General features: G+C 39.5%; 1 protein-coding gene across 1 annotated transcript in view; it reads right to left on the bottom strand.

Annotated features, from left to right (window-relative positions):
* Window positions 1-10,641: 10,641 nt before the first annotated feature.
* Window positions 10,642-27,417, bottom strand: part of BBS9 (Bardet-Biedl syndrome 9) — a 434,982-nt gene continuing 418,206 nt past the window's right edge. The window contains exon 23 of the mRNA XM_084619984.1: window positions 10,642-11,007. Within this exon, the coding sequence (XP_084476110.1) occupies window positions 10,967-11,007 (41 nt within the window). The 3' untranslated portion in view covers window positions 10,642-10,966. The remainder of the gene's footprint in view (window positions 11,008-27,417) is intronic.

The raw sequence follows: 27,417 nt of genomic DNA on the forward strand, positions 1-27,417 counted from the left end.
GTATGTCAGACAGGGAGATTCACATAGCAGAAGGAGTCCTTGGAGAGCTTTGGATGAATAAGAAGAAATTCTGGCAGCAGCTGGCTATCAGCTGTTTCCTCAGAGGGGAGTCACCTTCTGGAAGTGGAGGTTCACCCTTCTCGAAAGTGCAGTATGGACACCCACCGCTCGCTAGGCCAAAAGACGTGCAGGCCCATGAGCCTCCAAATTCTATTTCTCCTGCCTACATTTGGTCACCAGCTACTCAGCTGGTGTAAACTGTCATAGCCACAGTGGCTTCAACAAAGCTATGACAATTTATATCCGATGAGGATTTGTCCCCTGAACCTTCACATCCCTCAGCCCCAACTTCTGCACAGAGCCAGCAACCAGCAATAGTGTGGCCCTATATAACTAAGCAATGAAAAGGTAGGTATAAGAAATGAAGGTGTGGCAGGTTGCAGCTCTATTTTACACCCTCTGGTTGTTGTTGTTTTTTTCTTGCTAAAACTGCTTTTGCACCTTCTTGGTGAGTAAGTGACTCCCATTTACCTTACCCACTGAATGCTGAATCAGTGCATGGCGTACGATTGTGCCACGTACAGTCACTTTCTGACCAATTTACATCCATTGCACATTTTACCCCATCTTCTAAGACACTGCTGAATTTGGGCGTATAAGTAGCTACAAACCAGAGCAAAAGTGTTGCAGGCTGTAAAAGATCTGTCTTCCAGCTGCAGTTATTGTGGGAGCTCCTGAAGATTTACATGAGCGAGTGCAATACAGAGAAAGAAACAAACCCAGAGCTACAATAAAAGGTCAATGATCAGGATCAGCTCAGAGGCCCTAATCTTGCAAAGATTTAAGCACATGCTTAACTCAAATCAAAGGGCCCACTCACATGTTTAAAATTATGCACACGCATAAATCTTTGTGGGCTTAAGGTTTTAAAGTCTATATTTATGGAAAGGAAATTATGAAAGTTGTAAACAAGAATATTTGTACTGGAATTTTGATTTTAAGTTACTCAAGTCCAATCGAGGAACAGAAACAATTACATGTGACCTAAAATCTAAACAACACAGTTCACATTTTGTATAATTGAATACCCACAATGAACTTGCTTGTGAACAGTGTGTAGAGCAGTGGCTCTCAACCTTTCCAGACTACTGTACTCCTTTCAGGAGTCTAATTTGTCTTCCGTACCCCAAGTTTCACCTCACTTAAAAGCTACTTGCTTACAAAATCAGACATAAAAATACAGGTGTCACAGCACACCATTACTGAAAAATTGCTGACTTTCTCATTTTTACCATCGAATTATAAAATACATCAATTGGAATATAAATATTGTACTTACATTTCAGTGTACAGTATATATAGCAGTATAAATAAATCATTGTCTGTATGAAATTTTAGTTTCTACTGACTTGGCTAGTGCTTTTTATGTAGCCTGTTGTAAAACTAGGCAACTATCTAGATGAGTTGATGTAACCCCTGAAGATCTCTGTGTACCCCAGAGGTACACATACCCTTGGTTGAGTACCAGTGGTGTAGAGAACAAGAAATATTTGAAGAAATGATTTGGGCAATCATATTAATAACTTGAGAAAAATATGAACAATGGACAATCAGGGCCAAAGGCTCCTCTAATTTTGGGTCTGTCTGTGTCCACTGTGAGACATATAGGGCCTGGCTGTCAAAAATATTCCAGATTAAGTCAGGGTGTGCTGAACATGTCCGGAAATCAGGACCTCTCAATACATTTCTCAAGCTGGGAACTCAGTATATGAGAAACCCAAAATTAGTAGCTAGTTTTGAAAATGTTGGCCTTAATAAGCAAAAAGCATGGTTCAATTCATCAGCTCTGTTACTCACTAGGAATTATTTGCTCAGATCTAATTTTAATTTAGTCCAATAAAGGTACCAGTTCACTGTCTCCGTAACTGGCTTACAAAAAACCAATGCAGCTACCAATTTTCTTCTGCTGGATGACATACTTGGGCCACAGCCCTTTAAAGAAAAGTACTATTTTAGAACTCATTTGGTTTGACATTTATTATTTTTCTGATGCTGGAAGCAATGTTATTCATCAGAGAGAAGAATAGCTACATTGTATTGCTAATGTTTAACCAAAATGCTGTCTTCATTTTACTGTAAGCTAGACTATTGCTTTCTTTCAGAGCCTTAAAATACATCTACGAACTGTGGTGGATCAGTGAAATTACCATTTTATGTTCAATGGGAAACTTTTTTTTTTTTTTAACATTAGTCAGATGATTGCAAAAGCAAATCCCCATTTATAGAAATGTAGTTGACCAGAATAAAAGAATGAAAGCCTTTGAGGGGCTTGATGCCTTTATCAGATTAACAATTGAACCGTATGAAGAAAGATGAGCCAAATCAGATGAGCTGGTACAAAAAAAAACCATTGGTGTACTTTCATAAAAACAAGTGGTGCCTCCTGGAGTACATAAGACGCTATACTACTTCAACTCCGCCCCATAACCTTACACCTTGTGTTTCTCACCCTTTTTAATAATTATGTCAGAAAAGAATTGGTACGGTCATCAGTTCTATTGATCTTTAATTAGGAATTAGTAAGCAAAAATCAATTAAAACTGTTGGTTTTCTGGCAGTCCTACCACACGTTATTAGGATCCTAATATTCTAATGGACACTGTATAAAACCAGGAAGGTGAGTGGGTGGGGATGTGAGAGAGAGAACAAGCCCGAACAACAACAGTAAATGATTTAAAATATTTTACAGGAACAAATTATTTGTATTTTTGTGTATATGTGTCGTTGTTTTGGCCGCACTCAAGCATTCCATTGTGTGTCTTCTTCTATTGCCCATTGCTGCCAACCTGCAGACTAGGTTGGCTGGTGTCTTAAGATTTCTTCCCACTGATTCTGGGGGAATTGTCTTGTCCAGATGAGACACACATTCCCTCGTCTTGTCCTGGGACAACAGTCATTGCAGTTCTGTGAAGCAGTCAATAAGGGAAAGTTTCAATCTTGCAAGATGATAAATGGGTGAGTGCACTCAGCACCTCCTAGGATCTGTCTATTTTTTCCCTTCTCTCATCCCTTCCAGTCACAATCTTGGGGCCAGTCACAGTCCTACGGCCAAATGCACAATACAATCCCAAATAGCTGAGCAAAGCACACTCCTGCCCAAACCCCATCCCTCCTCTTCCTGCACAGCAAAACAACACTGATTCTGCCACTAGGACTAGGGAGTCCTCCATGGCCACAAACACCTTCATGTATAATTTCTACAAAGAAGTTGCCCAGCCTCCATTAAGCAAGATAAACGCCCAGTCTTTGCCACCCTGTAAACAAAATATCTAGGTAGCTCCTAAACACAGAAGTCAAATATGTTACTCGCATGTACTCTTCTTTTTTATATTGTTACATATTCAATCACATCACGTGCAACTTTGTGTTTTTCAGCAAGAGTTCCTGGTTACAATTAACAACATAGCAGAGAGAAGTAATTCTATTCAGGCTCCTAGAAAAACAGCCCCCACCCCACTTGATAATATATGTAATAAACTGATATTTATGGATCCCAACTGTCTCCACCTCACTGTACCATCAGGGGAAGGATACTTACAATAAACTCCTTTATGTGTCTGGCAATTGATTCTGTTCATGGTTAAAATATGTTGTGGGCACTTTAAGTAACTATTAATTATTGAATGTTTGCCTCTTAATGAATTGGATTAACATCATTAATCGACCCACTTCTCAACATATTCCCCAGCTAAAATAGTACATCTATTAAGGAATAGTACAATACTAGTAAATGAATACAATACTAATAGGATATTTATTTCATTTCAGATTTAGATGTTCCAAAACACATTGTAAACTTTGCCACATCAACTCATCAGAACTAGCAAGCTAAATAGGATTAGTCTTAGCTAGTATGTGGATGAACGACCCCTAAGGAAAATTCAGGGCGTTTTAGGCAGTGGTGCTGAGAGTACATTCAATAAGTGGCACTCTTCCCTCTGAATCCATAACGAGCCAACATCCCTGAATGTTAGATGGCATTGTGCTGATGGAGGTGCCATCTTTGGCACGGCACATGAAACCGAGACACTAATAACGGGTGTGTTTATTGAGGAGAACTGTGCCAATTTTTAGAATAGAAGGCATCAGCCTGCTGTGCTGACCAAATTCTAAATTGGTCCATTGCATTTTGCTTACCAAACCTTCCTCCTGCAAATAGGTTCCTTCCACAGTTTCAGATGGAAGAAGATATTCTTCTTAACTTGTCCTATTGGATAGTGATGCTTGTTGCTGTTCAGCAGGTGCCATATTCCATCCTGGAAATGAGACTGTTTCAGGAGTGAGTGAAGTAACTCCTATACATCTATAGATTGTACAAGGGTTTGGAATTTTTCAGGCTAATAGGGTCTACAGAAAACGTAACCTTCCCCCCCGTTAAGCTGCAGCCACTTCTGAGGTGGAATGAAGTAACTGACTAATGGTGCACCACAGTATACTTCTACTGTCTTCCTTGACATCCTGTTGTAAATTTTACCCGGGAGAGCTGCACTTTTGAGTGACCCTCATTATTTATGTCAAAATATAACTAGGACTAATATTTATTTCTAGCTGTGCTATTGTGACATTCACCACCAATGAAAGAAGAGCTTGGGCCTGCTCCTGCTTCCATCAAAATCAATGGCAAAATACTTACGTGAATTCAGCAGAGCTAGGATTGGGCTCTCAATCAGTTTGCAGTAATGGCTTCATATTGATGTCCTCCTCTCAGGCTCACAGATTGGCCAATAGCATTCATAATCAGAACAAAGACTGTAGCTTATGTTGCATTAGTTGAATACAGTATCAGTCAGTACCCAGCTGGACAGCTTCTGTGGGTAGTGTTTTGAGAAGGATGGTCTGGACTGGTTATTCCTGCTAAGGAAACATTCCATTTCTCTAGCCTGCTCCAGGCGATGAATTAAAAGCTCTTACCAAACATTGTTATCTGTGTAATTTTCCTCTGGACTCAATTGTTTTTTTTCAAAAACAGGTGCTATGACTTTCCAAAGAAAGATTTTATAATGAAAATATAGCACTGCAGCAGTGCTGATAGACACGGCAGAAATATACTGTAGTCGCACTATACCAAGTCTTAAATATTAGAGACGGGGGGGGCAGATAAATAAGTTAGATTAACTTTAAAACAGGAAATTGGAGCAGACTGGTTGTTTCCCATGAGGAAAATGCTGTTTTGGCAGACTGAAGAGGAACACAGCAATTGCCATACGGGATCAGACCAGTGGTCCCTCTAGCTCAATAGCTTTTCTTAGACATTAGTCTATACCAGCTGCTTTAGAGGAAGATGTAAGAAGTGCTGTAATAGGAAGTTATGAAATAAGCTGCCTAGAGGAAAAGTTTCTTCCTAACCCCTGTTAGTGTTCGACTTATGCCCTGAAGCCTGAGGGTTTATATCCCTTCCAGGACTCTTCGGTATTTATTTAGTCCTTATTATGATAACTGGTTAATTTTTTCAACCCTTCTTCCACCTTTTTTAGTAACTGGATTTTAGACTGAAACTTTAAATGTAGTGTGTGTGTGTGTGCATAGAGAGAGAGAGAGCGCTACTGTAGTCACAAGCAGTGACTATGAAGGAAATTTCAAACTGTAACAATGATTGAGTGTAACTCCTAGTGTGTTATATTGCCCATCCAGATTCCTACAACATTGAAACATCTGGGAAATACCACAGTATTTAATAACAAGTAAAGAGTGAGGATATATCTCTGCTTTTGTGCACTTCTTTTGTGCTCCTGACCAGAGCAGATGTACAGACTACGGTGGCCAAGATGTGTTGCCAGAGGATACCAGGTCAAATCACGTAACTGTGTTATGCTTCTACCCTGTTACTAATTAAATCACTTGTTCTACATTTAATGCTAATAAAACTGCAAGATATCTGTGCTGTGATCTGTTGGTCACAGTTAAGACATATGGGCACACAGGACATCAGCAAAGCAGATATACCAAGACCCCAAAATAAATAAGCTTTCAGAACATTATTTTTAATCCCGTGTTTGATATTTCAGATTCTAAACTTCCTTTCACCTGGAAGAATGTGGAGTTAGAGGGTTGGTATAGCAATTCCTGACATTGTTTATTACATAAAATTGCAAGAACTTACAATACAGACGAAGATGAATTAGAGAAGTGATTTCAGACTCTAAACCAAACCATGTCTTTCAACCTTTACATGAATTATAGAATCATAGAACCATAGGGTTAGAAGGGACCACAGGGGTTATCTAGTCTCACCCCCTGCCCAATGCCATCCTGTCTTTAATTCATGATCCATAGCAGCATCTGAATGGCCTGTTTTCATAAAACTGATGTATCTGAAGACAGGGAAGCTCTGGATCACATTTGCTAATCATAGGGCCAATCCTGCCTTCTGTGAGATGCCGACAACCCCAAATCTTTCACAGCTTCTAACAGGAATTGAGGGCACTCAGTGAACTTGTCACATCATGATTCATATGAATAAACATGATCCACACTTTGCAAAATTAAGGATCTCTAGGGTTGCAAAGGCATTAAGTCCACTATAGCATGCATGTGAAAACAATGTGTAAATATTGGAAGGATGCTGTGTTACAGGTTAGCCAGTGTACAGAAAGTTTTGTGTCAAAAAGTACTTGTAAACAAAGCAACAGCAAACTCAAGACTAATTTCAAACAAAGCCATAACAGAAGTTTGGAACAGAACTGTGCCATATATTGTGCGAATACCTTTGCAGCTTGTTTTCTTAAAAATATAGACTTTGTAAACAGGATATTTTGATAAGGAAAGATATTTATTAAGCATGATGCATAGACTGTAATTTTTTTTTCTACTGAAAGGATTTCACATGGAAATTACAATCTCTGCTCAGCATTCCTTAGTTCATGGCAGTAAATTACTTTTCATATGTAGTACAAGAACAAGTATAAGAACATTCAGATAAACCACTAATACAGTCTGTATACTAAATGTTGAAGAGAAGAAAACACATACTATTATTAAAGTGAAATTCAGTTCCTTGAAAAATAGAAATTTTGTTATTCTTTGTCTTAGCTGAATACTATTTGGACAGAAGAATCAATGCGGGAACAGGCAAACCACAAGGGTCTGTTGGTTTGAATTCAGGATTGTATTCAAACCCCAAAAGATAAACTGAGCCCAAGTTTTCAGAAACTCAACTGGATTTTGGTCATTAGATGAATAATCCTATTAGTGTGTTGTTCTAAAAATGCAAGGGCAAAAAAAAAAAAAAAAAGTAAAAGTCCTTGGACTTTTTTGTTCAGCAAATAAATTTTACAAAACGTGCAACTGTTCAAAGAAAATCTAATGTATATTTCATTTCATATTATGATTTATTTTAGAAAACACATTTAAAAGTGCCGTAGCTATTAACAATAAAAATAGTTGGTACCGCTGATAGGATGGTATTGAAATGTCACAATGCACTCACTAATTCGGCATTTAGATTTGTCTAAAATTGATTTTAACAAAATGATTGCTTAAACTTTGTTTTGCTCTAACAACCACACAAAATATAGCATTCTCTTCAAATAACTTGATGAAGCATAGATACTCTGCATATTAAAGTTTGGTTGAATGAAAATAAGAAGTTGTATAGGAGTATTCATTTTATAGTATAAATAACTAGGATTCTACATAAGAAAATTGTATTTACATCCCAACCTCATTTTGAAATAATGTGGTCTACTTATTAGCAAGAGACCTGACAGGGTATGGGTGCAAAGTTCTGTGCATTATAGAATGACATGGCCAGTAAGATCTTTCCTTGCCTCAGAAACATTGATGTTGAGAACTGAACATTTGGTCCCCTGAAATTAGTAGCGCTTCCTTCGTATTTTTGGCTTGGATAACTTTTTCTTTAAAAAGTATCTTGTAATTTCGCCTCGATTTTTCCCCCAGCCACAAAGATCAGATTTAAAAGAAAAAAATTCATAGAAAGTCTGAGCACTACTGAGAGCTTCTTCCTACTATTTCCTGTTGCACTGTTCTTTAAACCACTAAATTGCAGTGACTTATTTCCTCTGAATTACCTGGATCATTTGGCCATGGGAAAAACAAATGGTTTTTGTACCCAGTGCAAATATCCCTGCTTTAAATCCTGATGATACTATTGAATGGCATAATTTAACATATTATAAAGAGACCATAAAATACTACTATGCACAATTTTCTCTTTCTTTCTTTTATAACCAATATGATTTTCCCCCTTCAACAGTGTTATGGGTTGATTCTCTATAGAACCTTCCCCTCCCACAGCGAGGAGTAAAATAGGCAAACAGGAGCAACACCAACACAAACATGTTTCACTGATGTCAAATAAATGCAATTTAAAAAGAAGCATTTCCCATACCTCACCCGAACCTCTACTCACTGCTTACCCCAAACTCCCAATGAAGTCAATGGCAGTTTTGGGTGACTGAATCAGATCTAATAATGATAATTATTACCTTGTAATATATCCCACTAAAGCCCTATGGTTTTCTTTCCCACATATGGTATATATGTATATAATAGTACAGGATTCTTTGGTTCAGGATTCTACAGTGTAATGGCACTTCTACGGTACAGTGAAGGGATTTTTAATAGTAATTGCAGTTGATTTCTCTAGGTTACCTAGCAGCCACTGAGAGCACAGAAGAAGATTTGAAATCTGTGGTTAAAGTTTAAGCCTAATAGCTAAAGTAATTGATCAGTTCCCCATGGATTTTCTTCGGTCACAGAGGTGTGTATGGAGACTACAGGAGATTATTTTATTGGGCAATTTTAGCAGAGCAGTGGAGTCTCTTTACAATGGGTCACATACTGCTCTCCTGGGGAAAAACGTGGGAGGGACAGAGAGGGAAGAACACTCCTGGAGGGGGAATCTTTCCAAGCCAGAGAGGTGGAGTTTCTCCCCCAGGGAGGTTTTTGGCCCCCATGAGCTGCAGCTCTCTGACAGCTGCCAGGGTACAGGGCCATCTGGATGGAAGCCCTGCAGCTTCACTCCAGCTCCAGGGCCACCTGCTCCCTGGCTGCTTGGCTCCATTTAAAAAGTCGACTAAAAAAGACAACCCTGTACAATTGCAGTGATATAAACATTATTGATACTCCTGATGGAGCAGCACCATGGAATTGCATGGGAGGCTAACGGGCAATGCACAATTGGTACAGGAAGGAGGAAATGATTTTTGGAGAGGGGGAGAGGGAAGGGGATTGAAAGTAGATTTTGTGCTGATGAAAGTTACTGGACTGGAAGTCCTGGAGAATAAACTTCCCTCTTTAGCCACAGATACGGGGCAGACAGTAGTAATATAAATTTGCAATTGTCAACCCCTGCCAGCAGATTTCACAACTGAGCTGGGGGAATCTCTTGTATGGGTGAGAAGTTAGAACAGTGAATCTCTATGCTGACTTAGGCTTTGGCTACACTATGGACTTTACAGTGGCACAGCTGTGCTGCTGTAAGGTCTCCTGTGTAGCTGCTCTATGCTGGCTGGAAAGAGCTCTCCAGCCAGCATAATTAAACCACCCCCAGCGAGTGGCGCTAGCTACATCAACAGGAGATGCTCTCCCACCAACAGGAGATGCTGTCCACACCAGCCCTTTTGTCAGTGAAACTTATGTCAGTCGGGGGGTTGAAAAAACACACCCTGACCAACAAAAGTTTTGCCGACAACAGTGATAGTGCAGACATAGCCTAAACAACACAGGTGCCAAGTTTGATGACAGCTTTTGCAATGTGTACACTTGTCCACTAGGAAATAAGCTGAGATCAACAATTCATTTCATATATGCTGCCAATCAGGCTGGAAATTGTACTTTTGTACGATCCACCGTGAGGCCAAACCAAAAGGAAGCAGATGTTGGCTGCATATCTTCTACACTTGGAGCCAGGTCTCAGTTATTTTCAGACCCTTCCATACATCTTTACATTGACACTGCATCCATGTTACTCTCAGTAATTCATTTATGCGCCTGACATTTCAAAAATCTAGGCCAAGATTTTCAAAGGCGATTTTGGGTGCCTCTATTTTAGGGTTTCCCATTTCTAGACACCTTAACAGGACTTGATTTTCAAAGGGGTCAAACTTTCTGAAAATCAGACCCCCTTTGAACTCTCTCAGATTGGGTTCACTCATAATCACTAGTCACACATGAAAATCTTGTCCCTAACCAGAACAGACTGATTCATAAGAATAACGGGTCTCAGCATACTTAATGTGTCAGTAAAAAGCACAGTAAGAAGATCCATGTGTTAGTGTGCTTACGGTAATTACAATGTAAACCTTATTCATATGACTTCTGTAACAGGAAAAGGGAAGGAGACATTTTGCCCTTGACATAACCATATTTTACACTGTATCTCTTGAGAGCAGCAGTATAAATCAGGGAGGAGGGGGTTAGAGAAGCCTTGGTGGATTATCTGCCTTTCTTCTTGTGGTGAATTCACCTGTGTGGAAATTGTGATTGGTTTGCAGAGGTGGGAAGGAGATAGCTATTTTTTGTCCAAACTGTGACATTATGAGAAAATGGTAACGTGACCGCAAAGGGACAGGGAGTACAGAATATCTAAAAAATCAGATAAAACATACCATGAAACAAAGGTTGCTTTTAACTGTGTGTAAAATAGCCTTTGATCAGTCAACAGGATCTTTATTACGGGCTGATATTGCAGATTAACAAACATTTGCTATGACAGTTTGTGGTTAGGGATAAGTGGTTAGGCTTTATCCACAGAATGGATGCTAAGCCTTACAGTTGGCAAGAAAATCTAATCACTTTGATGGGAATAAACTTTTTTGTACAATTAGTGGGACCTTCTCCTTCTGAAGGCTCCATTCAGAATAGAGTAACGTGGATTGGTACAGCTGCATTGTAAATGCTTTTGACATCAGACAGAAAAATCCTCCTGAGGATCCTCTTCAGATTTTCATGGCTTTTCTGCTTCCTCTAGTGCACCCTGCGGAAAATCTAACGGAGAGAAAGATAGATGAGGATACTTAAAAATTGGATTATAGTTGGCAAGCATACGCAATACATTGTTGATTCCACCACAGTTTGGAAAAGTCTTGGTTATACTAGAGGAAATAATTTACTGCATACAAAAAACTCTATGCTAAAAGAATGTTAAAGTTGAAAAATCAAGCACTCAAAAGTTAGGAAATACCAGAATTAAGATTGCCTGTGCAAATTAATTCAGCCCTGTGTGCATATGCATTATGATACAGTCTTAAACTTACATGATCACATACCACTTTGTCCACAGGAAACAATGACACAGGACACACATGTCAAGTAAATATAAAATGCTACAATTGGTAGCATTTTACCCACAATTTGCCCAGCTATAAATGCCTACACAAACTGCAAAGCAGTGGAGAATCAGGCACTTCGTTTATTAATAGAATGCATCTTTTTAAATGGCTATATGTATATTCAAGGCTGACACTTTAGAGAGACTGACGTAGCAAACTACTGGTCTTGGAGAAGTTTAATGTATTGTTGATGCTTTTGTTTTAAAATGTCAACAGTACAACAGGAGGTGTGTCAAATTTGAATTTGATCTAAATTCACACCACAGCAAACCTGAAGGAAAGCAGAAATCTGGGAGTAAGTGGTCAAAAATTTCCAGACTGAAGTAAATGTGGAAAAAGAGAACAGTGAATAATCAAATTAAAGCCTGTCTAAACACAAACTTGCATGGTTTAATTAAACTGGTTTAGTGAAACCAGAGCAAACCCGTGTGGGTTTACTCTTATTTCAGCTTCAAAGTAGCTTATTGTGTTCTAACTTAAAACCAAACTAAACCTGGTTCAAGCCAAAATAAAAGAAATAAATAATAATAATGCCTAGCTCTTATATAGCATCTTTCAACCATAGATCTCAAAGGACTTTACAAAGGAGCTCAGTATCACTAACCCCCTGCAATGGATAGGGAAACTGAGGCACAGAAAGTTAAATGATTTTCCCAGGAGGCCAGAGGCAGAGTCAGGAACATACCCCAGGCATTGCTTTGTCCACTCAGACACACGGCCTCCATAACCATGTCCACACAACCTTTTTCACCTGTTTAAATAAACTGGTTTAAAATTACACACCTTTTATTTAATTGGTGTAACTCTGTGTGTAGACAAGCCCTCAGATTTTCATTTTTTTAGGTTGGCTATGTCTTTTGGTACTAGGGGATTTTGACATGTCAATGAATGGCTGGGTGTGAAGGCAAGAAGTTGAATGAACCTTACTGAGACTCAGAGCCTTGAGACTGAAACCTCAAAATGCCTGAAAGGCAAACAGGGAGCAAGAGCTCGGGGATAAGACCCTAGTGACACAAAAGACCAAAGCTGTGGCTTCTTAGCAAGAGCTTTAATTCCCCAAGGAGCTATGAGGTTTCCCCTCACTAAATTGCCTATTGTTTAAGAGGACAATTAAAAATTCCATGTTGAGAGCTGATCTGGGTTTACAAAGCTCATCTCTGGCCTGGTAGCTCCTTGGTTCAAAACTGTTATGCTGGGGACCCACAGGGATCAGCAGTAGGCCCTGTCCCAGGTAATGCCTTCGTTAATGATTTAGAAGAGGAAGTGAGCAGCATGTTAATTATATGTGCAGATTATCAAAAACTGAGATGAGCTGCAGATACTGGAGAGGAGAAAGAAACACTGCAATGAAGCCTAGAGAGATTAACAAGAGGGACAGAAAAAAAAAGTCAGATTTAAATTGAAATACATTTGAGGAATAAACAATCTGAAACACACATGCTTCTGGGAGATAGGGACGCAGCAGCTGAAAGAGACCTTGAGGTAACAGATTACAGAAAACGAAACAAAAGTTTGCAACGTGATAGTAGGCCAAAAAAAGCCTAATGCAATTTAGAACTGCAAAGGCATCGCATCATGGAGCTGGGAGTTAACAGACCGTTTATGGATGGCTGTGCTGTGATCACATCTGAAATATTGTGTTCAGCTTCAGAAAGATATCCAGAAATTGGCCTGATCCAAAGTCCATTGAAATCAATGGAAAGACTCCAGGGACTTCAGTGGGCTTTAGCTCAGGCCCTCAAAGAACAACAAATATATGACTTGGTGACTGAAAACACTGCTTCGGAACAATCTTACAGAAGCTAATTATGCATCTAGTAGATTAGCTCAGAAACAACAAAAGGGTGGATATGAACTTGATAGGCTATATCTGAAGGGCATAAACAGCACGGAGAGAGTAATTATTTATTTTGGGACAGGAGGGTATAAGTAGTAGGAGTGGCGTGCAATGAAGACAGAGAACGTTTAGCTAAATATCAGAAAAAACTTCCTCACAGTGAGATATTGTAGTCTTCAGAATAGTTCCTCAAGGGAAAAGACATTTTCAAATGTGACTAGGAATTGTGGGTGCCCAACTTGAGACACCTTAAAAGTGTCTGATGTTTCAGAAGTTCTGAGCACCCATCCTCTTAAAAATCATTTAAGAGGTCTCTATTTCAGCACCCAGAATTTGAGTCCTGCAAAATCATTAGATACTTTTGAAGATACAGGCCAGAAAATGTCTGACTGTAGGGCACAGGTCTACTGGCAGGGAGATGGACTGAATGACTTAATATATCTTTTTCTTTGTGTCTTGACTGATTCTGTGCAAAAAATGGAAAATTAATCGTTATTTGGGATATAAAGTAACACCCAAGAGTCTCAATAACTATATTTTCATGACATTGTTTTCTTCATGTTGTTATTTCTAAAAATGGCCATGATAAATTATAGTGTTAATGATAAACAATGTAAATTCCGGAAATATATAGGAGATTATCTCAGACAAAGGTGCTAGCCTTTTCTGATATAATTATAGGTATGCAGAACAAAGGAAATTCAGTGGGCATAATTTATCTTGATTTCACATACCCTTTTGACACAGCACCAAATACAAATTTAGAGAACTTAGATGCTGTATGACTAAAAGTATCATGGAATAAATAAATTATGGGTGAGGTGCATTTATGTATGAGGTGTAAATTATGTCTGGTATTAAATTGTGCAACCATCTCATGGAATGGTGTATTAAGATTTGTCCTTCAACAATGAAGTAGTCTTGCAAGCTATGACCTATACTTTTCTATGTGCAGTATTAATTAACCTGAAGAACCATGTAACATGTCATTGATTAAATCGGCATATGATAAATTATGATACAATGGATAATTAATATCAGGGAGGTTAATCATCAGCATGCTCTGGCAAGCTTATGCAGAAACACAAATATATATATGTTGTAAGATTTAAAATACTACAGATCAGTGATTCTCCAGATCATTTAGAAAGAGTTCCCCCCCACCCCCCTCGATCAAGTCTTTTTCCACCCTCCAAGTCCCCCCACTGCATGGTTCTCAAAATGTTTCATTCCGCAGACTACCATGAAAGCATCCCTGGACCACCAATCTCCCACAAAAACAGTCTGCAAACATGGTCATGGATAAATTTACATTAACTCACATACAAAGATTAACAATCTACACAGCTACGAACTGGGAAACCCTTACTTAGAAAATAGTAATGATGAAATTCACCCCTATGCTGTGCCAGCTCTAAATCCTCAAAATAGGGCTTAAGCATGGGAGTGATTTAAATCGGAGCATATATGATTTTCACCTTAAAGGAGTACGCTGGGAGTTCCAATTATCAAAAACTGAACATAATAGTATGTAAGAGATGCCATCCACAGCCGCTCAGTGACCGTCCTGAAAACCATTTTTTGCATTTGACAACTAGAAAATGTCCCCACAATGTTCACACTGTTCTCTAGATATTTCATATACAAGCAAGTATTCAGAATACCGCAGTTATGTTAATTCACCGTCAACTGAAATGTTTTTAAAGGTCGTCATCAACTACAGAAATATCGTTTGTAATAACAATAAATCTATGCTTCGAATATGGAGTGCAGTTTTCAGCCCCTCATTATAAAAAGACTGAAATGTGAGAGAAAATTCAAAGAAGGGCAAATAAAATGAGAAAAGTGCTTGAATACAGCATTGTTGTAGCCGTGTCGGTCCCAGCATATTGGAGAGACTACGTGGGTGAGGTCCAATAAAAGATATTAACTCACAAATTATTACCTTACTCACCTTGTCACTCGAAAAGTGCTACAAGACATCTGAAAGATACTTGATAGAATTATTTATATGACTAGTGGGAAAAAAGCCTTTTAAACCAATTACAAATACTTGAGTGATATTGCAGAAGGGAGAGGAAAGGACTGTGTTCTGCAGTCATGAATTGGTCAAACAAGGCATAATGGTATAAAAATTAAGACTGAAACATTCAGGTTAGACATGAGACAACATGTAAGAGTCATGACAATTAGGCAATGGAATAAACTGACTAGTGAGGTAGCTGAGTCACCTACATTAGGGGTTTTCAAAGATTCATTAGATGAAATTCTAGTGGAATTATCATAGAAGACGCAGAGGAGTCGGATTGGAGGACCTGAGGGGCCTTTTCCAACCCTATCATCTACGTTGTTATGATTCATTCCAAGCAGAATATTTTGGACTCTCATGAATTACTGGCTGAGTATCCTGGATACTCGTGCACATTAGTTTGCTCATAGCATGCATAAAACTTAGCCAAAAGCTGGTTTGGAAGTGCTTAATCTACAGTATTCAATACTTCCCAACCTCTGTTTCGTATGGTGACTCAGAGGCAGGACAGTTATAACAGGAGAACAAAAAGCTATTTTGGTTTTCGATTAGGTTCTAGAAAGGAGTCACCACTTCCCCCTCACAAAAGGGGAGGGAACACACAATTTCATGGACAGTTTATCTATTGCTATTCCTAGACCATACATGAATAGCCTCCAAATAAACCAAAGTTTTAAAGTCACTGCTTAACATATGTAAAAAGAGGGAAAAAGGCAAAGGTACCAAATGACCAAAGTTAATAATAGTTATTTTTGCTTCTTTGTTAGCAAGATAAAACTTAGACTTTTCCCAGCACCTTTTAGCCACGCTTGAAATCATCATGATAATTTCCAAGAACTCCATCCATCTATTGTTCATAATTTTCATTATCACTATAAAACAGTGTGAGCAAAAAATTTAACTTCCCTTTCCTTAACACATAATCTTTCTCCCATGGACATATGCCAAAATGGTGTTTCAGCAAGCCTAAGAAAGTAACAATAATTTATTAATCCCAAGAAAACTGACTGAGTAGTTTGAAGTGCCTAGGGGATTGATATAAATTCATGATTTTTACTGTCATTATGAAGATAGCTCATGGTGATGGATAAGACCACACTATTTACCAATTGTTTCCTTTACTTCTTTAAGGGAAACGTCTATAGAAATAGGACTCAGATCTGTGTTCAATACCATATTATTGGAAGAACTGATTAAGAGTGAACAACACCCTCTTTGAGTCATTGGTTGATTATAATATTAATTTATAGATATATGATTTCATCATAGTGTGATGAGGGCTTTTGCATTTGAAAGGGACATGGTACTCGATGAAGGAGTGGGAAGACAAGACTGCCATATTCACAAAAGAACTGTATAATTCAAAGTGTTTGTTTTACTTTTGGTCTGGGAAGTGGTGGCAATGAGAGCAAGGTCTTCATTCATCACCTTTCTGTCTGTCTTAGGGGACTGGATAGACCATAATATGGATAACAGGATACAGTGTTTTTCATCTCTTGGTCACTGATTTGAATGCAACTGCTATGGTAGCTGCAGCTGATAGTCATGACTATTTGATATTTGTAGTGTTGTTGTATCTATGTGTTGATCCCAGGATATGAGAACGACAAGGTGGGTGAGGTAATATATTTTATTGGATCAACTTCTGTTGGTGAGAGACAAGCTTTTGAGCTTACACAGAGCTCTTCTTCTGGTCTGGGAAAGGTTCTCAGAGTGTCACAGATTTAAACACAAGATAGAATATATTGTTTAGCATAAGGAGTTAACACATGTTGCAAGAGAACATTCAAGGTGAAATGGCCAGTTAATACCTTTGCAGTTGTAGGACAAAGGAGGGTTAAGGGGTTACAGATTGTTATAATGAGCCATAAATCCAGTGTCTTTACTGAGTCCATGATTTTAGTAGTTATGAAGGTAAGCTCCCAGGCTCATCTTTTGAAGCAGTTGTGAAGGTTTCCTTTGAGGATGAAGACTGACTGGTCAGATATGGAGTGACTGTTTTGAGGAAGGTGTTTCATAACTTTGTAATAAGTCAAGCTTTGTCCTACAACTGCAGAGGTGTTAACTGCCCACTTCACCTTGAATGGTGTGAGCAATGAGGGCCTGCAACTTGCCTGCCCAGTTGCCAGACAGTCAGTGACTGCAGTTGTGCCACAGCAGAACCCCCAAATTAGAGAGATTCATCTTATGGCAAAATGCCATCTTCCCAGAGATTGCTGAACTGCTTACTCAGTGCTCCAGTAAAGGATCTACATTTTAAACAGAATGACAAATTCATTTCTTTTTTGTTAGCAATAAGACTTTGTATTGTACATTGTTGGAAAACATGACTTCTTCTGGAATTGTGGCATAACAAAATAGAGATTGTCCTCGTAATGGAAAAACATTCCCACCAAGTACATACACAAGAAACACCAAAAAGATGACAGGTATTTAGAAATGTGGTCATCTTTTTCAGCATATTTAGAGGACACTCTGTTTAAAATAAAAGGAGTACTTGTGGCACCTTAGAGACTAACCAATTTATTTGAGCATGAGCTTTCGTGAGCTACAGCTCACTTCATCGGATGAAGTGAGCTGTAGCTCACGAAAGCTCATGCTTAAATAAATTGGTTAGTCTCTAAGGTGCCACAAGTACTCCTTTTCTTTTTGCGAATACAGACTAACACGGCTGTTACTCTGAAATCTGTTTAAAATGTAGATCCTTTACTGGAGCAATTACATTTATCGTGAGTTTCCTTATTCTGTTCTCCCTGACTAACCGATGTTCCACTGGAAACTCACCTTACAACTAGAGTTTCATCCCTTAATCAGTGAACGTCAGCCTATATTAAGATTTCTTAAAAGCTTGTTTGGAGTGCATCCTACTATCCTTGCACATTGTTTATATTCATCTAACACAATTTAGGGACCTGATTTGAAGCAACTACAACAGGGGTGGGCAAATTACGGCCTGGGGGCTGCATCCGGATCTTCAGACATATTAATCTGGCCCTAGAGCTCCCGCTGGGGAGTAGGGTCCAGGGCTTGACCCGCTCCGACTCTCAAGCCAGGAAACAGGGTCAGGGGCTTGCCCCACTCTGTGCATGCCGTGGCTCCGGGCAGCTCCCGGAAGCAGTGGCATGTCCCCCCTCCGGCTCCTACACGTAGGGGCAGCCAGGGGGCGCCATACAGGGAACCGAGGCCACTGGGAGCTGTAGGGAGGGCACCTGTGGACAGGGCAGCACGCAGAGCCGCCTGGCCGCTCCTCCATGTAGGAGCTGGAGAATGCACATGCTGCTGCTTCCAGGAGCTGCTTGAGGTAAGCGTCACCCAGAGCCTGCACCCCAACCCTCTGCCCCAGACCGGATCGCCCTCCAGCCCTCCAAACCCCTTGGTCCCAGCCCATAGCACCCTCCTGCACTTCCAACCCCTCATACCTAGCCCCAGCCCAGAGCCCGCACCCCCAGCCAGAGCCCTCACCCACCCCCCCCAAGCCTCTGCTCCAGCCTGGAGCCCCTTCCTACACTGCTGAACTCCTCATTTCTGGCCCCACCCCAGAGCCCACACCCCCAGCCGGAGCCTTCATCCCCCCCACCCCAATTTCTTGAGCAGTCATGGCTCACCATACAATTTCCATACCCAGATGTGGCCCTCGAGCCAAAAAGTTTGCCCACCCCTAAACTAGAAGCACAGTAACATTTTAGGCAAAATACCAGGTATGAACTAATGAGCTGCCATTGAGCACAGTACTCCTGCACCTCCATCCCTATTATATAATACCACAAAACGATAAGAATAAAATCAGCTATGGCATGCTAAACTACATTAAAACAATGTTAAGGGTTTGATGTAAACAAAGGGAGTTAAGTTCTGGTTTAAGGCTGAAATTCTGTCTGTAAAAATCAATTTGTTGTGCCCAGGTTTTTTTAATATACATGATATATGTAGCCTCATGCAGTTTTCTGTGACCATATGGCATTATCTACTGTGATCTGTTGATTTAGTGGTCTGTTTTTTCTTACGATTATAATATAAAGATGCCAGAACTGAGGATTGGGGCCTTCTTCTATCTGGCTTTATAAAAACAGTAAGAGGCACATATAACACGCTAGGCAACTGGTTAAAAATACAATCAATATATTGAAAAGCAAAATGAACAGCAGCCACGTAAGTAAATCCCTCACTTTACCTATGCATCGCCTTCAGGCAGCATGGGTTTCTTCTGAAGCTTTCTTGAAGTATGCCATAAAGGTCCACAGATCTGGGTTCTTTTGTACCAAGGATTAGATTCCAAAGAAAGGGAGCCTCTCGTGGAGAAACCCCCTGCCAGCAGCCCCCTTATACCAAGGACAATGGGTCTAGCTTTAGTGACTCCACAGATCTCAAATGTGGAAGTATAGCTGAAGGAGAGAGGCAATGTTTCATGGAGGATGGTGCTAAGTCATGTAGGGCTTTATAGGTGAAAAAAAAAAAAAGACCTTAAACTCCACCTAAAAACCCACAGACAGGCCGTGCAGATCATGGAGCTGTGGTGGAATACGCTTGTAGCAAGATACTCTGCTTAACAAGTGGACCACCACATTGATATGTTTAGGCTGCCATCACAGGTTTGATTGCAGCAAATGTAGACATCTTTAACGTAGATAGCACAAGTACCAATAGCTGCAGCACCGTAAGATGTAGAATGGGCCAGCCACCCATGTAACTGCCCAGGTTCCCAGGTGGGCTTTTACAGCTAATGCTGCCATAGTTTCACTGATATTGGTACCCATACTAACTAGATTAAACCTCTCTTAGGTATGTTTACACGTGCTGCAATCACACCTCAGACTGCAGCATATGCACACTCCATATGTTGCCCCAGTTAGAGTACATTTACAACAATCTAATCTGAAGATAACAATGGAATGAATTAGATGATTAAGGGAAGCAGTAGTTGGGTCATTGAAAAACATTTAGTTTGAGGCACAAATGCAACAAAAGTGGCTTTTCAAATAAGCAAGAATGTTGGTTGAAAATTTTCCATTTTCATCAAAGGTATTTGGGCTGTCATCAAAAAATTCAGTTATCAAAACAAACGAAAATCAGTTTTCAGGGTTTTGATTTTTCAATTAAAACCTGAACATTTTTCGAGAAAATCTGATGGAAAACAAGCAAAACAAAAAATGTTTTCATCCACAGCTTTCACTGGAGACCCAGATTTAATTTCCAGTTTCAACTAGAACAAATAGTTTTTTCCAAGTTACAAATGCCTCAGAAATGATTACAAAGAGTTTGCAGTGGAATGACTGAAAAGCCTTTTGTTTGCTTCCCATGCTGGTTTTGTGAATGTTGAGATTATTCTGGATGTTGGTTGATATTGGTATTTAATGTGAGGATAGTCTGGAGCTAATGAGGATTTTAACTGTGTTAAGTGTTGGAAATACACTCAGAGGGCTTATGCAATATGCATAACATAATTCTAAAAACATAAATGTGGCCACAAAAACATCACCATCATACTTCAATACACATGGTATTTCACATCCAATACCATTCAGAATTGCTGATAAGCCTTATAAGAAACTATTGTCTAATTAATAAATAGTTATCAGATATAATAAGGAGGACCACATATGCCTCGATTAGACAGGCACAAAGAGTAAGACATTTGTAGTGCATACGTAATTTTGTCTTTTCTTGGAAGAAGTTATAATATATTAGCTATCTTACTTCTGTTAATTATTGGTTGTTCTGATGGTTTACTGTCTTCACCAAAAAGGTGTAAGATTGGACATCTGACAATGAACAACTGCTTTGTCTTCCCAGACAAGTGATCCCTATGATAGATAGGAAAAACTGCAGGGGTTGGTTACCTTTAGGGCAAGATTTTCCACTATTTCCATATGAATGGCAGTGAAATGAATGCTTCTTGTAGAAGCAGCCATCCAGTGCCTGCCTGAAGGAAGAGTCAAGACCCCTTAAGGATATGTGAATTACAGCAGTTTTCCCTTATTGGACCAACTTCTGTTGGTGAGAGAAGCATATTCCTCACCACCTCATATCTCTAATATCCTGGGACCAACACGGCTACAACAACTCTACATACAGAAATTTTCCGTTCATGGAGGCTGACTGCACTTCAGAAGTGACATTTGAAAACCTATGGCCTCCTTGTTAAAAAGTCTTACAACCCTCTTCATCCATCTAAGTCTTGCTCTACACTTAAAATTTAGATCGACCTAGCTACTTTATTCAGTGTTGTGAATTTTTCACCCTCGGGGTGTGAGCATCATAGTTAAGCCAATCTAGCCCCTGGTGGATTGATGGAAGAAATCTTTCACTGACCTAGCTACCACTGCTTGGGGAGGCGGATTACCTACATTGATGGAAAAATACTTTGTCAACATGGGACGTATCTACACTATGGTGCATAATTGAAGCACCGTTGCTGTGGCCACTGTAGTACCCATAGTGTAGATAGGGTTACCATGGGTCCAGGTTTTCCAGGACATAGCCTCTTTTTTGAGTTTCCTTTCTCTGTCCGGGTGGATTTTTCAAACAACAGGAAATGTTTGGGGCTTTTGCAGAGCAGGCAAGCTGCAGCTCGGAAAGAGCCCCGATTGGTCCACTTCCTGATTGGTCCTTCCCCTGCATCCACAGTTGATTGGTCCATTCCCCTGCAAGCCATAGCTGCCGAAGCCCGCCTGCCCACCCAGGTCCCAGCCCTGGGGAGGGATTCCCACAGGGAGGTGCTGACTGACAGCTGTTGCAGAATCCTGGGCTTGCGCCAGCTACCCTGCCACCATGACAGGGAGCGTCACTGCCTCCCCACCTCCAGTGAGTACCCCTGCCACAGGTACCATCCAGTACCAGAAGATGTAGACAAATTGGAAGAAATTCAGAAACAAGCACCATAAATGACTGAGTGGCTGATTTATTAGGAAACACTAAAATATGTGAGGGGGAGAAATCAAGTAACCGAATAGCAAAGAAAGATCTAGGAATTTAGTATTATGCAAAGGGGTAAGACTAGAAGTAGTGAAATAAATTCAAGAAAAGGCATATTTAGGTTGCCTAATGTACAAGTAGAGTCTCCCAAAGGAGGTGGTGATGAAAGCCACATAGTTTGGCACATTTAAAAGTTAGATAGACAAAGTGCCATAATGGAGAGAACAATCCTGCAGTGTCAGGGAGATGGTCAAGATGATCTAACAGGAGATTTCCAGCTCTTACTTCTGTACGTATCATTTAACAAATCCGAGGTGTTACAAATTCCTAAGTGTTTTGTAATGTGCACAGAAACATCAGCTTTTGCTTACCAGCAAGTTTTCAGGGAGTGAATACTCTTCAATATGCTGTTCTGTTTAACAATGATACATTATAGTGCAAGTGCTAAAATCGTATTCAAAATTTCCATAGATTCTTCTGGAAATAACATTCAACAGGACTTTACCATTTGATGTCATTTTTCCTTTGGAATCTTGGGAAGGGTGGGAAGGTTGAGGGAAGGGAGGCTGATTTGGGGGAAAATGTGTCTAAAAAAATAACAAAGGCAAACTAATACTTGTGTAATATTTTCCCATCTTGAATTTCACACATATACTGTAGCTTAAAAGGAATGAGAAAAATGCTCTGAGACCTTTTTCCAAATGCAATCTTTTGATAAGCTCCAGTGTTGGCTTAAAAGCAAAAGAAAAAAAAGGCACACATAAAAGTAATAGCTGAGAATTCTTCTATAGAGACTTTAAAACAAGCCTCTTTCTATTGTTTTTCCAAATACTATGCCTGTTTGTTTGGTTTTTTTGTTTGCTTTTTTTATACCATGATTTTTGGCTAACATCCTATTTTTGCAAATATGAAGGGTGATAGAATTATGCTTTTAAGAACAAAACCAATAACAACACATTTTATACTTTTGTATCATATTATATCCCCTATTAACGGTGTCATAAAAATCAGTCTACTGAAAGACTGAGAGCCTAATTCTCCTCTCACTTGCACCACTTTTTCATTGACACCATTGACTCACTCATGTAAGTGAGAGGAGAATCAGACCCCTTATTTCTAGCTAAATCTTGGTGCCAGTGTCCGAGCTGCCAATTTCAATATTCACACTACAACAGCAGTAGGTTACTTAAATATGATGATCCAACTAAGAAGTTCCCAAATCTGTGAGATCCTGGGTTCCTCCTGCAAGGTTCTAAGCACCTTCAGCTCCCATCACAGCTAACAGGAGTTGAGGGAGCATAGCACTTTGCAAGATCAGGCTCATTAGCACTTGCATAAGACTGGCTGAGACAAAAACAACAATTAGCGGAAGCCAATGGGCCTGCACATAAGTCTCGGGAATGATGAAAGTAGCATTTTTAAATGCAGCATGGTTTTTCTCAGAGGCACAGGAAACAATAAAAGCTTAGTAGAGTTAGCATGCAGGGGAGCAATATAACTTTTATCGGTTTGTGGGATTTTGTGAGAAATAAGTCCAACTATTATAGAAGGGCTATTGCCCTATTGAGCTAACAAATTCAATGCTTACAAAATTTAAATACTTATACATTCACAGTTGCTTCAGTAACTTTAGTAATAAATGCAGCTTGAATTCAAATATATGTTTTCTACTAACAACACTGACCAGAATTATCAATATATTTTCTGCCATGAAAAAGAAGCCGTTTGGCTAAGTTACAACACTGCGAAGAACAAGAGTAAACAATTAGATTTTTGCTGATTATGAACTGTTCAGGATTATTTCCTTAGTAAGCAATAATGTGAATTAAGTATGTAGCCATGCCAGTTCCAGGATATTAGAGAGACAAGGTGGGTGAGGTAATGAGTTTTATTGGACCAACTTCTGTTGATGAGAGACAAGCTTTCGAGCTTACACAGAGCTCTTCTTTTGGTCTGAGAAACTTAATATGTATTACAACAATCTATAACCCACTAACAACCCCACCACCACATCTGCTTTCCTCCCCTCCTCCCCCGCTCCCTTCCCTTCTTCCTTGTGACTGGATGGGTGTTAATAGGCCATTTCACCTTATATGGTCCCTGGAAATATGTGTTAACTACTGATGCTAAACAATCTGTTCCATCTTGTATTTAGCTGTGACACTTTGAGGCTATGTCTACACTGCAATTAGACTCCTGCAGCTGGCCCTGCCAGTTGACTCAGACTCAGGCTAAGGGGCTATTTAATTGCGAGTGTAGATGTTCAGCTTCAGGCTGTAGCGTGAGCTCTGGGACCTTACCCTATTGCAGAGTCCTAAAGCCTGGGCGTCAGCCCGAGCCTAAACGTCTACCCTGCAAGTAAACAGGGCCCAAGCCCCAGAAGCCTCAGTTAGCTGACACGGGCCAGCCACACGTGTCTACCTGCAGTGTAGACATAGAATCATAGGATTGGAAGGGACCTTGAGAGGTCATCTAGTCCAGTCCCCTGCACTGCTGGCAGGACTAAATATTATTACTACTTTGAGTAAATATTCCAGACCTGAAGAAGAGCGCTATGTAAGCTCAAAAGTTTCTCTCTCTTACTGAAGTTGGTCCAATAAAAGATATGATCTCATTCACTTTGTCTCTCTAATAAAGCAAAGGTACAGATTATTTACCAAATACCAGCAAAATGGAACTAACTGGCAACAGAAAACTTGTAATTTTGGAAACAATTTCTAAAAAAATACTGAAACTCAGGCTTCAGCGAGCCTATTGCTCTTCAATTTCTCAATAACGCTGCATTTATTTTCAATTTTTTTAGTGGATTTTTGAAAATCATCATCAGCCTAGGAAGATGCCAAATCACTCTGTGGTTAAAATGTCTCAAAACAAACTGTGAAGGAGAAAAAAATATTAATTTTAATTCAGGCCTGCATACTGCAAACACTTACACACATGCTGCGAACTGCAAACACTTACCCTAAATTTATGCACACGAGTAGTTCCATTAAACTTAAAAAAGTCCAGTTGGAGTGTGTGGTTTGTATTTTTAAAAAATCAGTTAACTAATTTTATTTTTTTAAAATTCTGATATCAACATAACACTAGGAAATACTTTTTTTGTTTTTTGTTTTTATAAAATTGACAAAGTTGAAAGAACAAAGAGCACACTTTCAGATCACAAGCCAAGGCCTCAGTCCTGCAAGTTTGTCCATTTAGGTGGACGCCTTTGCCTACACAGAACTCTGCTGAAATTAGCTAAGCTCTGCATAGGTGCAGGATTCTGCCCGAACAGAACATCTTTACAGGATAGGGGCCTGACGGCTCAGCTCTACAAACAATAAAGATTTTTAGAAAATCTTTACAACTGGTAATATTTTCAGTGCTAACCCCCACCCCAATTTCAATGATGACAAATAATAAAAAAAACCCAAAACTAGAACACTACCTTTGAGTGTGGCACAAGAACCAGAAAATGTAACAGAGACTAGGAACAAATGCAAACTAATCAGTCTAGATTTATTATCCAAGCAGAATGAAATGCAAACTGCAAACCATGCGCAGACAGTGATGAAAGGCAAATTATATTTTTTAATATTCCTTAAATTTTACAGCACAAAGCAATTTATTAATAATGCAGGTAAGGATATGTTCTGGTTTCTTTTTCTTTTTAACTTTAAAAAACTTGATGGTGTTCCTTTAAGAAATACCCACCACATATATATTAAGTTGAACACAATATAATTTTGTTTAAAACTTGCTTTCTGTGGGAACTGAGGCTTTTATTTCTCTAAATTGTTCTCAAAGGAATCTTGGGTTTTACATATGGTATTTCAAGTCTCACTGTAGGAGATTTTTACATCAAAGTTCACAAAGAACTCTAAAGGCTCCATTGGAGTTTCTCAGAGTGACAGTTTAAGAAAAGATGTAACTAGAGATCCATTGAGACAGATTACATGACGGCAAAAATGAAATACAAGTACTGTAGATGAAGATTTATCAAAATCTAGCTGGTGGTAGCCCCAATGTATTTAGCCATAAAATCCCCCTACCACTGTTTTCTAATGTGCTAGATGCTACTCTCTCTTTCCCAGAAGCAGTTGCAGTTCAGAGGTGGTGTTGCTGTAAAACACAGTATTTTATGTTCCTATTGAAGGAAAAGCATTACACATATGTTAAATATTATAAAGTGAAGTTGTGAGAGTCAGTATTTTAGCCTTTTTAATCCCGAGATTGAACTGTTATTCTAACAGCCTGTGAAGATGGAAGGTAAAGAGAAGCAAATTACATTTTTGGCGATATTATATACATACAAATGACACACAACAAGCATAAAACATAGAAGTAATGTGCAAAGGAGTCACAAATAAGCAGTAACATGAAGCAAAAACTGTATTTATCAGTTCAAAGTCTTATTTTATTTAGCACCTTCCCTTCCCCACCCAATCAGAGAGGCAAAAATATTGAAGTCCATTTGAAATAGGTGCAGAGACTGGCACCTGCTCAGTGTGGCACTAACGGGCCAAAGCATTAACCTAAAAGGCAGGTGAGTTGAGGATTCCCCCGAGCATGGGGGAATCTCCTGCTGGCTAACATGGCCAGCTCTGCGGAACTCCCTCAGAACCCTCCTGATGTAGGAGGCATGACAGAAGGAAGCATTTAGGTTCTAAATTATGCTGGAGGATAAACTGACCCCAAATAGTCCCAGGTATCAGAGGAATGCAAAACTGGCTTTGTCCCCACTTGACTCAGGAGAGGATTTGGCCCATGTTATTTATAAAATATTAAGAATTTACAAAGCATTTATTATGGGAGTCCCCAAGAGCCTTTGTCATGGGACAGGACACACTGTGTGAGATTTTGTACTTATAGGGTATGTCTACACAGCTATTGTTAGCCTGCCAGCTCAACCCCCTCTATTGTGAGTCTGTCTACCCAGGCTCGAAGCTCACTCCCAGCTGAAATGTAGACATACCCATAGTGCACTGAGCATTTCTGCATACCCCATACCACAGTAGTTTAAACTTAAATATAAGAGAAATGATGACAGATAAGTGTGTAAGAGGACAGGAGTTATAGCAATAATCTTATGTGCTTTATTAAGTAGGTTTTGCTTGCTTCGTGGTAGTTAATTGATTGCTATTATTAGTTACTTAATATTAAACAGTATCATAGATACTGCAAAGTTCTACTTCAAAAACACATATCTCATGGCAATGGAATAAATACTTTAAAGGTGGCCTCAAGACACACAAGAAAACACAGTAGACCTGATTCCATGCCCGAGTCTTAACTTTCCTCTCTGC

The sequence above is a fragment of the Lepidochelys olivacea genome (assembly GCF_965140295.1).
Source record: "Lepidochelys olivacea isolate rLepOli2 genome assembly, chromosome: 2".
NCBI lineage: Eukaryota > Metazoa > Chordata > Testudines > Cheloniidae > Lepidochelys > Lepidochelys olivacea.